The following is a 16,420-nucleotide window of genomic DNA, read 5'->3' on the forward strand; positions in this document are numbered from 1 at the left end:
TACAAGGAATCGCTGCAAATACAGAAGACCCTCAAACCGATCATCTTCTTTTAAGAGCAGAAGATACTGCACTCCTTCAGAGCTAGTCTTTCCCCTCTGCTGCCACCAATGACTGATCCAGGAGAAAGGATTTCATGGGGACCACTCTGAGGTGCTCAGCAGCAATTACTTAATACTGCTGCCATAAGCACTTGCCACCAACACATTATAGATTATACATTGCAACTATAGCCTTGCTCTTAACCACAGGTCTCTGCAGAAGAGCTGCATATCCCACCTCCACTGCTTAAGAAGAGACTGAAATTCAGCAGCAGCTTAAAACCTCATAAATGCTATTTTTACTTAGACTGAACTGCAGATTTCTAAAGTACACTCTGATTATAAATACAGGTATAAAAGGTCTCAAAATACCACTTACCCTCCTTTGAGCCAGGGTGGTTTTGATGGATCAGCCTCATCTTGGCCCTGAAGTGGGAGAAGGGAAAAAAAAAACCAACATGAAATTAGCTTCCAGAAACACCAGAAAAAGTATTTGTATTGTATTCTGCAGAAAGGGTAACAGACCACACTGCATGCAGGCAAACGCATACAGAAATTCGCTCAAGCACCTCCAATGACCAAGATGCCAGGGTAAGTCATACAGACACAGACTATGCAATTTCATTGAACAGCCAGGACTAGAACCTGAAGAGCCTGTTCAGTGCAACTCCACATTCAAAAGGCAGTCTTGAAGACCAACTTTTTCTTTTTTTCCAAATCCAACAAGTTATTGGAGAGCTCCTGTTACTACAGGTCACTACTTAACATGAATGTGGTCACAATGAAGATGTTATAAATTAAAAGCCCGTGTATGAAATGAACAAATGACAGATTAACATGAACCTCTGTATGAACAATGTGAGCTTTGCTCGTGCCCAAATGTAAAGACTCTTTAGTGTCCTAAGCAGAGAGGTCCCATTACAGCTTCACTCATTTATTTAAAAGTATTTCACTTCTAACAGACATAAAACAAGGGCCACCACCTGCAGGTCAACTGGGCTCCCACAGTGTGACAGAAAACACCACAGACTACAAATTTGGGGATTCATATTTATGAATTCAAGCCATATTTTTATGTTCATATTAAGACTACATTCATAGAGTGTTTCTCTGAGGATCCTGAGTGGACTAGAAGTGGTAAATATTTGAACACTTGCAATGTACCTGGAAGAAACAGCAGGTTCTGGATAAGGGGAAAATAACTATCTGTAACTGGAAACCTCTTTGTTTTAGCTCACAGGTCCTATGTTCTCCTGAAAGAAGTTCTCCATGAAAGAAATGCTGCTTTCACACAGGACTAAGCAGGTCACAACGCTAGTTGCTAAAACTACAACCTCAGATTATCACATCTGCCAAGAGAAAAATGAAGCTGCAACTTGCACACAGTGAAAAAGAAAGTATTTCCAGCCATGGAACTCACAACCTGAGAGTCAACAAAGTAAAAGAGCTTGAGTCAGGAAATAAGATCCAACTTTATGCAAGATAAAGGAACACAGCCCCAGAAGTAAGTTCTTTTTTCTTTTCCTTTTTTTTCCTAACCTATGCTCTGTGTGAGCTAGTGCAACCCTACACTGTTCACAGGTGACAAAGACTCCCAAGAAGAGCTGAAATAACCAAGGAAAGGAGTTCTCTTTGAGGTAACAACTTGAACAGAAGCAAATATCCAAACTTTGTATCCTCGAGTCTTACAAGTTACGGAATCGACAGATTCCAAGACTACATATTAGTAATGTTTATTATTTTGTATTTAAACAGATTGAACAGTACAATGTTATCCATAATGGAATGGGCACGATCAGGCAGGCCTGCAGAGCAGGAAGGGACCCAGACCCACAGCCCAGTACCATGCATGTTTCCCCACAGCTGCAGCAGCACACCAGGCTCCACCAAGCTTTGCTACCAAAACCTCTCAGCCTGAAATCTGCACTTTCTCCAGAGAGATCTGAACCAACTGCTGGTCAAGAGAGATGTCATTAAGCAAATGCAACCAGATCCTTCTGAGCACACAGGGGAGGACATCTCCACCTTTGCATCCAAACACTTGGAAGAGCTGTGGTTAGAAAGCGACACTAAAATGGACAAAGGTTTCATACCAGACTGAGCTTGACGCCAATGGCTCAGCTGTGCTGAATGTCAGAGAATGACAAACACAAACGTGGCATCATCAATGGCAGAAGTCAGTAATAAAAATGTTTTCAATCATTTTATGTGAGAGTGAAATGTGACTGATATTTGAGACACTAAGAGACCACAAAACAGTGTGCTCACTGGAGACCACAAGAGCATCAAGAATCTGGGAAAAACGGGGAAGGAAAGATATAAGGAAAGCCGTTATCTAGTTAAGCAATTTCCTACAGGCAACCACAAGTCAACAGAGAACAGCCAGGAACATGGACGTGGGGAAGGCAGAAAGTATGATCAGGAAACAAACCTACATCATATCCCAGATTTGTGATGTGCAAAGTAAAACTTGCCAGGAATTCCAGATCATTTTAAAAAATGAGCAAAAATAGAATTTATTTTTACCTAGCCTTTCAGACATGCAAATAAAAACAAAAGGTAGAGCTTCTCTAGTGTCAAGATTGAAAATCATCTGGGCATAATAGCACAAAACAAAAGAAAGAGCTTTCAGTAAGTGGCAATATTGATGCAGGGCCAAAGCAGGTGATGGCTGTGTGAAAGCAGGAGTTATCACCTGCTGAAAGCAAAGTAAAGAGCTAACTTGTTCCAGGCAGCCTTCTCCCTGAGAAAATGCCAAGAGAACCAGCATCTAACATCCATCAAACAAGGGCTGATGCCTTGAGAATGTAGAAGAGCCAATGCAGTACTCACAGTTAAAGTGAGTATATGTGGAGGAGGGAAATGTGATCCAGGTTAGTGTAGGACCATTAATGGCTTCAAAAGCTTGAAAGGGTTCTGAGCAAACATGAAGGAAAGCATTAAGATGGAGGCTACTGAAAACCAGGTTTAGTTTCACAAAGCAACTGTTTTTCTCTAACTATAAAATGAATGATGAACTGTATTTTCATTTCAAAAAATCCCTTTTGATGCAGTGCCATGTGACGTTAATAAAGACCGAAAAAACTGAGGAGGAGGAAGGAGCTTTCAGGTGGATAAACAAGTAACTGTAACTAAGCCAGTCATGGACAACGCAATAAGGAAGCTAGTGGGAGTAAGTGGGATCTGCTGATAAAATCTGGAAATGACAAACCCAGGAGAATTATTGACACTGAATTCATAGGTCCAGTAGAAAGAACTGATGGCAGTAAATACTGCAACAACGGAGGATCAAACATGGAAAAAATGGCAAGGTCAAAGCCCCAAAGGCTGCCATGAATTTGACTGATACAAGGTGTTCCTCAGTGGAGAAAAGCATGGATTTGAGTTCTAGTCATCACACTGACCATAAGCCTCTATTATACAGCCAGGCAGGAACAGAACATAATCGACAGAACAAGTCCAATGAAATGTCTCCACAGAAGTAAAAGCATAAATACCTTTGTACTATGTTGGTAAGATTCCTTCAGAAAAGTATATAAAATCTTTTTTATTCTGCATCAAATTACAATATAATCACAAAGGAAAATGGCAAAAGCAGCTGGAGTATGTAAACACAATCCTATAGGAGAAGAACAACACATCTTGCTTATTCTAGCAAAAAGAACCTTTTCCTGTGCTTGTTCAACAGGCAGGTGAATAGGAGAAGAACTGCAGCTAAACAGAGGATGAAAATTCAAAGGTGTGTCACAACAACAGCTCTGTAAGAGCCTTCAAAAGGAGAAGCAGACAGTTCTAGAGAATGACATAGGGAGGTTTATATGAAAAGGAAATGCCATAATATCACTGAGTGGCAGCCACCAAGAAGTCCTCTGCAATCCCTTCTTGCACTGACCAAGTGCAAGAGCAGTCAAAGAACCAGAGGCTGTTTAGCTACATGTGCCAGCATGAGGGCTTAAGACATCTCCATCAATGCCAGCTAAACAAAGCAACCCACAGTTTGCACCCCTCTTGGGGGTAAGAACTCTTCACATATTCCTCCTCATTCAAAGAAAGCAAACGCCAGTAGCGTCCATCCAGATGGATTTGCTGTAGGTGGTGAGTTTCCAACTCTCTAAAGGCAGCACTCACACCAGGACACAGCAGGGCTCCAGTAGCTGCCCTGGGACTTGTCTGTCACCAGCCATGGCTCTCCTCAAGTTCAGCCCACAGCAGCAGCCTGAGCTGGTCAGAGCCTGGGCAAGCAGTAGAAACAACAGGCAGGTGAGAAGAGCACTGCAACACCTGTGAGAGTTTTTAGCACTGTCTTTCCCAAGGACAAATGGGAAGGCAAAGGGAAAGTAGACACATTTAACACCCTGTCATCCATCCACATACTGCAAGTCACAGTAAGTGTTTTGCTGGCTTATGGCCTTCTCTGCACAGCTCTGTCACTTGACCTTTCCTTGAAAGTAGCCATATCAGACTGAATCTGAAATTTAATTTTTTTTAACCTGTGGTAAGCACATATAAGAGCACTGAAACAATGGAGAAACAAACATGTAAGTAAAACAAGCCATCACATCCTTACGTGATTGTTAAAAATTTGATGCTAGTGGATGACATTTTCATACCTACTGTCCAACAAATACTTTAAAATGGGGAAATGCTTGTCACTCCCTAGTACTGCAGTATATTCACCCACAGTAAAGCTGTATAGTATGCCACAACCAGCTGCTGAAAGGTCTTCTCCAAGTAATTAAAGTCTCTTATCCACCAAGAACCAGTAAGAAAAACTATGTCAGTGACAGAGCAGCATAAATGTAAGGTCCTGGATTAAACAAGGCAACAGACATGGTTACTTAAGGCAAAGTATTCAGTCATAGGGAAGGCAATGTTTGGTGAAGCCTGTAAAGAAACAACAGGAGCTTTGCTTACTAAGGAAAAGCAGCAGCTGGGCTTACAAGTAACTTGAGAAGTTATTTAACAAAGCTGCAATTTTAAAATTTTGCAAATTCTCTCATACACAAGAAGATTCTTTAATGAGCAAAACAAATAATTATGCACTTCTGTAGAAGTAAAAGTCCATAAAATAGACAGAGGGGGGAAAAAAAGAAATAAAAAAAGAAATCACAAAGTCTGGAGCATCACAAGGGAAAGGAAGAACATCCACAGATCTGTTAGCCTTTTATATAAATCTAGCTCTCCACATAAAAGGCTTCCTAACAATGTAATTTTCCATCACATCTAAGTACTGTGTCTAGCCCATTATCCTCTTAAAATATAAATCAGATGTAAAACATGTAAAGCTGCTTTATTTAAACAGATAAAAAAATCAGTAATGACATCTTATTTGTTTTTAAAATCATCCAAATACCATGTTTTATTATTAAACCTCAAAACCCTCAGTTAGATATAGGTTAATCTGAATCAGGCTAAAACAAGGAGCAACTGACTAAATTAAACTTCTGGTCATGCCTAATTAGTGCATTTCTTCAGTGGCATTAACAGAGTCAGACTGAACTAAATTTTCCCAATTAAGTCAGTCTTGTGGTTTAATGTCTTAATTCACTCAAGTATGCTGCATTTTAGATAGAATCCAAAGCTTCACCAAGTCAAGGGATTATTTTAAATTAATTCTGTATTCTGCAATAGTATCCATTTATTAAGGGTTGAAGAGCCCCAAAGGAAGCTCCTTCCAACAGATGCATCATCCAGTACCACCTTTCCAGCTGTCAGATGAACGGTTTAAAGGAGGTTCCATTGGTTTTGCCCTGAAGTCAAAAGGAGACTGTATTTAACACCAATATTTGACACCAGGTATACCTGCATTCCTGAAAAATCATTAACTGACAGATATTTACCAGTAAGACGGAAACAAAACTACTGATATGTGAGCCAATAAAGCCTAGAAACACAAATTCATCAGACTCAAGGGATGGCATCTGCATGGAGGCCCAAAAAACCGCGCAAGGTTCAGCTTCTCCTGGAAGCCAGTTCTGCCTTATTTATACAGCTACAGGAGAGGGGGAAGCACAGCAGGCACTGAATGCACACAGCACAGAGTCATGAAAATAAAAGAGCTGAGATTCCAAAAGCCAGTAATTTCTCTATGTGAGATACAGTTGCTAACACAATTGTTGACAAAGCACACAGCAGTCAACAAAACAATTCTGCAGATCCTCCTAGGAGGAAAGAGTTATCTGTTGCCCATGGGATAATGGGCAGAGAGGTAACCAGTCCATGACTAGAAAGACAAAAACTCTTTGTATTAAGGACAAGGTTCTGCCCTTCCCATGGGGCACAGGGTCCTGCTCAAAGCAAAGTGACTACCTAAAAATGCATAGGACCTGCGCAGACATCTTTCAGCATCCTGGTTTGATTAATCTCACTACTACAGCCCAGACGTACTTTTGACTTTAATTGATGAAAGTGGACAAGCCAGACAGAGATGAAATGGAATAATATAACTGAAGTAAAATGAGGAAATACTTGGTTTAAACAAGATCCATAAAGCGCAAGACTGGAAAAGAGAAGATGAACGACTTGTACTCTGCTAACATGGTGCCTGTGCACATCACACACACCCCGCAGAGCACCAAAGGGAGGAGATCACTCCAAGCATTCTTGTTTTCCTCTTTGTACAAGGTCACAGGCACTGAACAGACTCTTTACTCATACACGGCGTTAACAATGGTTCAGACATTCACAACATGCTAAACTGAATCTGAGCGCCTCAGCAGTAGCAATTGGCTACAGGAAGATGAGACACACACACACAGGAGTTTCAGAAAGAGATGCTGGTTACAAGGGACAACATGTACAACCTGGAGCTCTCCTCTACCTCCTTCTGCAAAGAAAGAAAAAAAAAAAAAAAAGACAAGAAGGAGAGGAACAAAAGTTAGTAGACCAGATTTCTGCCATGAGTTCCATATAATGATTTTTATAGAAATTGGGGTAAAGGTTTGCCTCAAGTTGACAACACGTTCATGCAGCAGAGTTTTCCCATGTGTTTCCTGGGACTTGCACCAGACAATTAATCTGTAACAGACCACCTCAAGTTAAATTCATCAAATTTTATCTATAACTGCACATGCATTAAAATATATGCTTTTGGGAGCTCTTTTTAGAATTTCTGTTCCTGTTTCGTTAACTGAAGAATTTTCAGTAATCTTAGCACAGAATTGGACCCACCATTTATCATACAGGGAAAAACCCTGGATTTATTATAAGGAGGAAGAAATTTGTTCCCCCCTCCCCCAGACTGCATCCACTGCCTGCATCCCTGTATCTGAAACATCCCCCCTGCTCCCTTCCTCACTCCCTGTATATTTTGCCCGGTATGAGGAAACTGGCAGCTCCCACTGAACACATTTTGCTTTTGCAAATATCATAATGCAGAGAGATATTTTCTGAGTTTATACATCTAGGCAATTTTCCTCTGATCAAAAAAAAAAAAAAAAATCCTGAAGCCTCCTACACGAAATCTCATGTTTATGGATAGGCAATTTCAAGGCTAGTAAAGTTACATGAGAGTCATACTCAAAACTTCCGGTACAGACATGATATTTTTTAAGTCTTCCAATCAGATAATTCTCTATCTGCACAGAAGAATCCTATTACTCATTTGTGTATGAAAGATGGAGGGGAAGGAATATCTTCATGGCAACAGGAGACACTCAAATTGGTTTAAAAGCAAAAATAGTTTTTGAAGTTACTGTCTATATGGGTGTAATTACAGACATGTAATCACTAAGACAGGAAAATAGAGAAGCTATTTTAACTCAATTGCTAAGGAGAAGTCAAATTAGCAAACAAAGTGCAGGATTGTAGCTAAAATAAAAATCCTGTTTTCCACCTTAAGACACGCCTGCATGGATGCACACTAGGACAGAAAGCCTCTGGACCTCCCTGCAGGCTTCACCTTGCGAGCTAATGGAGGAGAAATCACAAGCAGCAGGATGCTGCAAGCACTGGTGTGGCACAAGCGCTGTGTTTTGGCAGTCTGCTCTGCACAGACCAGCTGACCTGGAGAAACTGAGGAAACTCGCGGTCCCTTTCAGACTCAGATGCAATGTGTTTTGTCTGGCATGGACCCTTCTGACTGTTCTCTGAAGTAAGCCTGCCCATCCTGTTTAATTAAGCAAAACCTTCTCACCTAGACAGACACAAAACCACATTAAGTCCTATGGTTTTGTCCTTCTTTTTAAATGGTCACCCCAAGCCCTTCCAACCATGTCAAATCTCTCGTGACTTGGTCTCTGGGGTGGTTTCAGTGTGTACCAGGCAGATCCAGGCATCCCTCACTGATGGGTTTTTAATTCCTTTGCATTTGAACTCTACTCCTTCCTGGCCTCTTCTGGGGAGTCTTGAAGCGCAGAAGATTCAGGAGACCCGGACTTGTGTCCCCTCTCAGGTCTGCTGCAGCTCTCAGTCACATTGAGCAGGGAAACCCTGCTTTTAGCTCCCGGCTGGAAAACACTGAGGACAGATGGAGTCTCTGGCAAATGCAACAGCTCAACAGTAGCAAGCTACCAGTGAGCATATGCAAACTACATATTTTTCAAAAGCGTATTCACTTCGCTCATTTGGAGTTGATTTTCCACAGAAAATTCCTTGACATAGGCTAGCACTGCCAAATTATAAGACCTCAGGGCACTAGATCTTCTCAAATACAGGTCAAACTTATTTTTATAAAAATACAAAGCAATAAATCTTGCATAAGACTAATTTTTGGATAATTAAAAAAAAAACAAACACGAAAAGTCATTTTGGCTTAAAATCCATATTCATCTTTGATTTCTGAGGCCCATCAATTTCAAGCAGGTAGGGACAGTTTCAGGCCAAATGTAAAATTTGGCAAAGCTCTGAGTAACTGCAGACACAGATTTAAAATCTTGTATCTCACTACAGCACGTGCAATCACAGTTTCGTCAATGGTGACTAACTTGGCAAAACCCTGACCACAGAATTCTTTCACAATTTCACTTTTGAGCAGTCACCTTAAATATCATAAAATCTCTAGCATTTCAGGGCTTTACTTTAAACAAATTCAAACTATCAACATCTTCACTTATATTTTTTTTTTCAAATTAAAACTTTAAAAGCTTCCTCAGATTTTCAGAGGATATTTTATTTCTTTTCTTTTGACTTCCAGTTAAACACAACAATTATTTATATGCATCTGCCAAGTTCCAAGTTCTTCCAGTAATTTGCATCTGTGTTCAACTATAAATAATTTAAACCTTTATGCCAGTGCATCATCTCTGATTCACCAAAACATGCATATTTACCAACACCTTCAAACTTATCTTCCATTCCTGTGCTGGAGGCTGCTGACAACCACATTTAAGAAGATACCTTGAACTGAACTTTTGAGCAAATGTGAGGTTTAGGTTCAGAACCAAAAAACAGCTGCAGAATTGGGTTTTCAGAATTGGGTTTTCAGTGGACCTTATCTGGGAACTGAAAAAGGCTATTAACAACAAATTACATTTTTAAAGTAAGACATAAACACTCATCTACAGCTGGGGAAAAAAGCAAACCAACAACATTTCATTGCATTCCAGGTATGATGCTTTTTCAAAAGGAAGAAAATAAAAGCTTGGTTCAAAACTGAGAACATTGAAACAGGACACAGAACTGCAGTTTCTTGAAAAATGCATGCCAAAACAACACTGTTTCAAAGAGTCATAAAATCATAGAATGGTTTGTTTGGAAGAGACCTTAAAGATGATTTAGTCCCAATTCTTTCCCTGTCTAGCTGTCAGGGTCTGGGCTGCTTTGCTACCTGGCATCTCCAGGGTTTTCTCCCCAAGGTCCTGCTTTTCTTTTTCTTCATTCACTTTTTTCCACTATCTTTGACTCCTTTGATTCCTCCTGTCTCTCAAAGTACATTTCCTACATTGTGACTTCATCACACACTTATTTTTATAGCTTCAACTGCCAAATCTACTACGGATCTATCTTTATGGAGTGGCACACAAGTACCACCAATTTTTTGACACATCACTGGATGATGTTCAAGAGAACTGAACCAGGCAGGACAAGAAATCCCGATTCACGCTGGAGCCAGATCTAAGGTATAAGGCGCAGGTCTGTTCCTCCTTCTCAACTGTTTTGGCTACTTCTTGCCTTGTGAACATGCCTGTGCTGCTCAAACTCCGCTGAGATGAGCAGCCTCCTCTCACATTCAGAAACAGGCTATTCCAGTACTTCTGCTATACTGCAGCACATGCTAATCCAAACTACTGCCTGTTCTCTCGGGTTCTAAAATTAGGACATATGTCCAGGGCTTGAGCACCACACAAACACTACTCAAAAAAAAAAAAAAGTATCTGTGCCAAGCCCACTAACAAATCCCATCATCTCATTAAAAACTTACTGTTTGAGCCAACTCTATACTAAAGACCTTGTATAAAATAAGACAGCAGAGAGCTGATTACCAGCTTTATGATCTGCTTAACTGAGAAGATGACTGGTACAGAAATCAAGTATGGGTTGACAGATTGTTTCTTCACAGTGCAAGCAGAGTCACTGGAAAAGCACTTGGCATTCAGCAGGGAGAGGAGCCCCCTGATCATTCTGACCAGCTTCCATGATTACAAGAAGAGTGAACACAGTATTTGATACAAGGAAGTTCACAACAAGTACGTGAAGATTTCAAGACGTAGTTAAAATAACTTCCACTCTTGAAACAAAGCCTCTTTCCTTAACTGTGTAGTGACTCATAGGGAAGACACTGAGAAAGCCTTCTCACTGCCTGAAGAGGAAGGGGGAAGATGGACCTACACTTCAACTTTAGGTTCTGCTTTACCAAATCAACGCTGTCAAAACATGTCCCATCAAAAGATGCCAGTCAGCTCTATCTCCCACAGACTCAGGAAATGGTTTAGCAACACTGCTCCACCACTGTATCAGCTCACATCTGCTTTGGTCACACATTTCAAAATCTGTGCTGGAAATAAGAGATATAGTTCCCCAGAAAGAAATTTTTTTTCCATTTCATAGACAAGTTATGGAAACAATACAAAAATACAAGTTTAAACATTCCAATTTTTAAACTATTATTATCAGTAGTATTTAATATTTTAAGGGTCTCTACTAGGACAAAATCTAGGAGTGATTAAACACTGAGAATTCCCACTTTGTGACAGAGTCACTTGAAGTCTAGATCCACTCAACTCTCAAAACTGCAAATCTGGCTACTTTTAGCTCAAATGCACACTTTGTTATCACATGTCTTAGCTATTATATTTAACAAGAAACCAAGTCACGAATTATGACGAAAAACCTCAACACCTGCTATTTGGAAGAAGCAGTGCAAATCTCACTCTCTCAAAGAAAAAAAAAAGTAAAAAAGTTGAAGTTTGCTAACTGGCATTTCAGCATGTTACACAGTAAATTTTAGGGGGTTTTGTCAGTACTGTTGTACAGCACATGTACTTGTCTTTGTAACTATTTGCTTACAACTTTTAATAAACTCACAAAATGTTCACAGTTCACCCACAGAATGAAGTGTTGGCCACTGGCTGCATAAATACCAGATTTTGACATCTCCTTAAAAACATTTTTTTGTTTTACCTGAATTTGTCTCCTCAGCAGAAATCCAGTTTCCTTCCTGTTCTAATTCTTTTAAGAGTCTCCTACGCATTTGTCTCTTTTCCCTCAGCACATTTTTGAAATTGTTGATGCATTTGTTCAGGTAGATGGTCTCTGCGCACACCTTGTCAAGACTCATGGGCCTGCACTCCTTTCCCGGCTCAGGTAGACAGTTCCCATCTTCTCCAAACTCCTCAGGAGGTAACTGCTGCCTAGCAGGGATTTCACAGACAGATGATGGCAGCACACTGGAAACAGGAGGCTCATGTGAAACAGAGGAAAGACTGGAAGGAGCAAATTGCATCTGAGCAGATGCTTCACTGTTGACATTTGCATTTGCCTGGCTCTCAGAGGACTGACTAGGAGGAGTTTCTGCAAAGTAGTCAGAGCTGCCACCCATACCTGAACTGGTCAGCATAAGCGTGTTGTCATCATCCATCTGTAAGCCACTATCATTTTCCAAAAGGATTTCAGAATCACTTGTCTCCAGTTTATGGAACACCACTTGCAGAGCAGACCTGAAGTGGTGAATAGCTTTCCCAAGCTTATTAGTGTAAAACTTCATGTCTACAAGATCAATGCTGTCCCGGGAGTGGTCAAGGAAATACTGGGAATTTTCCAGGACATCCCTAAAGACCTGATCAGTTGGATCCTGATCATTCAGGTCCATTTGGATCATATCTTTCAAGCTGTCACTACTGTCAGCCATTTCATCTGTTGTATGATCATAGCTAATGGTTGTCACCCCACTAGAAACATCTTCTCTTTGAACATCACCTTTCTCTGCATTGGTAAACTTGCAAGAGTTATCATAGTCTGTTTCAATTTCTTCTGTGGTTATCCCCTCGTCTTTTTCTAGAAGAGAAGAAGAATTCTCAGTGATGCTTTTAGTGTCAAGCCTCTGCTCACTACCATTACTTGAAGCACACATCTGGCTTGCATGACCCGAAGAGTCAGATGAGCAGCAGTGATTTCCATCACCTGATTTAGGTGAATTGGTCACATGTGGAGGTTCAGCAAGGTCCCTGTCTTCTGAAGGCTGCTCACTGCAGCTTACTGTTTGTGTTTCCTTTCCAGCTTCAAGTATCAAGGTGTCTGTCTTGGTCAAGGCTGACTTCTGCACAGAATCAAGTCTCTCCCCTACACAGTCTGCTTTCCCACTTGTGCTTTTACACTTAACCTGGCACGAGTCTGTCTGAAGGTGCCCAACTGCATCATTTCTCTCTCTATCATGATTCACTGAATTCTGATTGTTTTTCTTGAAGCCAGACTGTGAAGAGACTGAACCTGTTTTCTGGTCCCTCTGGCCATTCTGCCTCTTTTGCTCCTCACTGGTAGCAATCCGGACCCCTGAGCTCTGCAGAAGAACAGACTTCTGTAAAATAAAGTCTCTCTGTTCACAACTCACAAGTTTCACAACTGCTGGTCTTGGCATTAATGGCTTGCCTGTACCAATATCTGACCTATAAGCATCTTTTATATACTTACTGCACTGAATACCATTGAAACAGTGATATTCAGCCAGAAAGCTGCAGATAAGCTCTACTGTGTTTTCACCATCTTTCTCTGGGATGCCATAAAAATATAACACAGGTTCTTCCTTTTGTACATCCCTTCTTGGCTCTTGAGTATGTGTACCCTGGGTTTTGCCACCGGAACCACCTTGCAGGCCTTCTATCTCACTCAAGACAGTGTCCACACAGCTGGAGACTTCATCCACAGAGCCTTTTATCAAAGTGAGGTGCTGACGAAGCTCTGCAATCTCTGTCTGGATTCGACTTATTCCCTGCAGCTCTTTAACAATGTAATCAACCACATCAGCTGAGCGGTCTCTTGACTGCCTTCTTCGACTCTTGTATGCAATGGTCTTTTCCTTGGGAAAGCACCCTTGCCTTTCAGCTGCATCCCTCCAGCTCATGGTAATGCTCAGGGAAGAAAGGTCCTGCCCCTCAGACACTCTGCCCTTTATTTCAGAAGAGGTCTGTGTGATAGCATCAGAACTTCCCTGCAAGTCCTTCTTGTTCTGCTGAACTGAACATGGTATTTTCACGTAGCCACCCCAGTTCAGTTCCACCTCACCAACGCACACTTCACTCATTCCCTTGGAATCATGGCCTCCATCCTGATCAAAGTCCCCTCCAGCCATGGAAAATTCAGTGCTTGGAGAGCTCCTGTTGATTCCACAAACAAACATGTCTGACTCAATCTCCACTGGGGAGAGCTGGCAGCGATGTGTATGGTTTGAATTATCATCTACCTGGCCTTGGAGAAGCCTCTTCATTTTGTCCCGCAGAAACAAATGGAGTTTTTGCTTCCGGAATTGCTTCCTGCCCTGCAGTTTTACAACAGGTTTTCTGTGCAGAAGTGAAAATTCATTTTCTTGCTTTTTCAATCTACTTCTAGCAAACATCATCAGCTGCACCTGTGTTTCTCATAGTGCTACAAGCTGCACAAGCACACATCAATCACTTCTCAATGCACAACTTGCATCCAGTTTTTATTCTGTCATGAGGCAGCTACCGAAAGAGGGGAAAAAAACATTACAGTTTGGTTCAGATAGAAATAGCCGAGGTAACTTAAGCAGAAGAATGAAAAAAAAACCCAAAACCTAAAACCAGCATATACATAAAATCAGACAGAAAGAGGATGTGCTATTCAAAGTATACAGACATTGTCTCGGTTTTGGCCACCTCCCCAGATCAGGTTCTTGTTGGAATAAGTGTTCTTCACTCTTTCTTCTATTCAAGAGAGTGAAAAAAAAAAAAGGTCAAATTCAAAAAGCAATTCTGTGGTCATTTTTCTACCAGGTTGGCAAATTAATCTCAAGCTTGAGCTCCTGGCAACTGCGCATTGTGTGATTTAATTACCCCCCAAATGTGGAGTTCTGACATTATAAATTCTGTCCTTGCATATTTCCTCTCCTTTCAAGTTCACAATCTTCATCCTTTCTTCAAACCAAAGCAGAAATCAAATTTAACTTGGCACAGTAACAGCTAGCCCACAGGAATTGCACAAAGTGATGTAAAGTGGCAAGAAGACGGGATGACAGATTTTAGGAGTAAAACCTTTCTGCTATTTTAGTATTTTCATCTTAATATTTTGCTACGAAGCAGTAAAAAAAAAACCAAAAAACCAGAAAATTAACCAAACAAAAAAAACCTCAAAGCTTGCAAGCTCCCAAACTAACCTGCAGTTAAATATGCTACACTCAGCATATGCACAAACAGGCTGAGCTGACAGCATGAAGCTTCTGCATGTCACTTCTACTCTGGCTCTGGAGATTTTGCAGTTGATTATTTTCCCCAATTTAAATCCCCTCTGTAATGAGCAAGATAAAAACAAAAAAAAACCACAATGTTAACTATAAACTTCCATGTGCTTTTACTGCCTTACTTACTAAGCAACATACAACCAGTTTTTTCCTCCAAAGAGTAGGGCACCTACTCTTTGGAGGAAAAAGAGTAGAGACCCACACAGGATCCTCCTGGAGGCAAGGTGACTGGAGAACACAACTGTATTTGATTATTCAGTTTGGACTTGCTGCCTGAAGCATATATTCTTTCTCATATTCTTGTTTTATTTAAGACTTACGGTAACTTTCTTTCATTTTTATTGTTTCACTTTGTGGGCAGGAAGGGAGAGAGTGTTTTTTGATTTGAAGGAAGCAGCATTGCAAATACCAATCTCAATAATAAGAGCTAAATTATATGCTATAAAAGAGGTTGTATCTGTGCTTCAGGTTTAAGTTTCCTCATCAAGCATCTCAACTGAACTACCATACCAAAGGTAATACCTGCCCTTCTGTAGGCCAAACAAATTCTCTATGAGAGTGATTATCAGCTTCTTTAAAGAAAGTATGTTTTAATTTTCTAGCATTTTCAGGCCATTGGTCCAGAAAAGTTAGCTGGGATTTTTTGGTGGGGTATTTTTGCTTGTTTGGAGTTTTTTTTTTAATCCAACAATTTCCTCATAAAACAGGAAATATTTTCTCAGACTGTCTTCTTCCACCACTTACACAGTTTAGCCACTTTCGTTTGAGTGGGTAATTGATTTTTAACATAAAAAAAACACTTCTGTACCAGTCGAAAGAAGTGAAGAGAGAAGAATTGCTTGGAGAATCTCCAAGAATTGCTTGGAAAGCAAGTAATTGGATTCAATAGCAGCCAAGAAAAAGAGCTCCACAGTTGTGGCTCCCTACACATGTTGCTTGAGGGTAGCATACAGAAATGCTAATTTCAAATATTATCCAGCATATTGAACTCCAAGTGCTAGGAGAAAACTCTACATATGCTTGTGCAAGGTTTCCCTCTGAAAGCTCAGTCTTTATCATGTTTCATTCTGCACGCAGCTTTCAAGGCACCAGACAGGCATAATGATAACTTTAGTTTTAAAAAAAAAAAATTTAAGACAGAACTCACTCTCACTTCCTTTGTCTGCTACAACACCCAAGAGCAGCAGTTTTTTACAGAAATCACCTTTTCCTGCTGAACACTTACATGCAAGACTGCAGCCATTCCAAAGGTGACAGCTCAAACGGTACAATGCTGTCATTTTTATTTATATACAGTATTTGTGGCATATGTATATGTATATATATATAGGTGTGTGTATATATATATATATATATATATGCGTGTGTGTGTGCATGTGTGTGTGTGTACACACACACGCGCACACACACACACAGAGGAGTATCTACTTTGTTGGAGATGTTCAAAACCACATCTTTGATTTCATCAAATACCAGCAGTAAGTACCTTTCCATCGTTACCCAAGAAGGACAGAAACTGCTTACTCCAAAGCC

At 40.5% G+C, this 16,420-nt stretch overlaps 1 protein-coding gene across 2 annotated transcripts in view; it reads right to left on the bottom strand.

The window, feature by feature from the left end:
* The window catches only part of UNC13B (unc-13 homolog B), a 210,768-nt gene that overhangs the window by 87,903 nt on the left and 106,445 nt on the right, over positions 1–16,420 (bottom strand). For both annotated transcript variants that reach the window (XM_050987179.1, XM_018922952.3), the window contains exon 11: positions 419–465. In XM_050987179.1, coding sequence (XP_050843136.1) covers positions 419–465 — 47 coding nt within the window. The remainder of the gene's footprint in view (positions 1–418; positions 466–16,420) is intronic.

This window comes from Serinus canaria, chromosome Z, assembly GCF_022539315.1.
Source record: "Serinus canaria isolate serCan28SL12 chromosome Z, serCan2020, whole genome shotgun sequence".
In the NCBI taxonomy this organism is placed as follows: Eukaryota; Metazoa; Chordata; class Aves; order Passeriformes; family Fringillidae; genus Serinus; species Serinus canaria.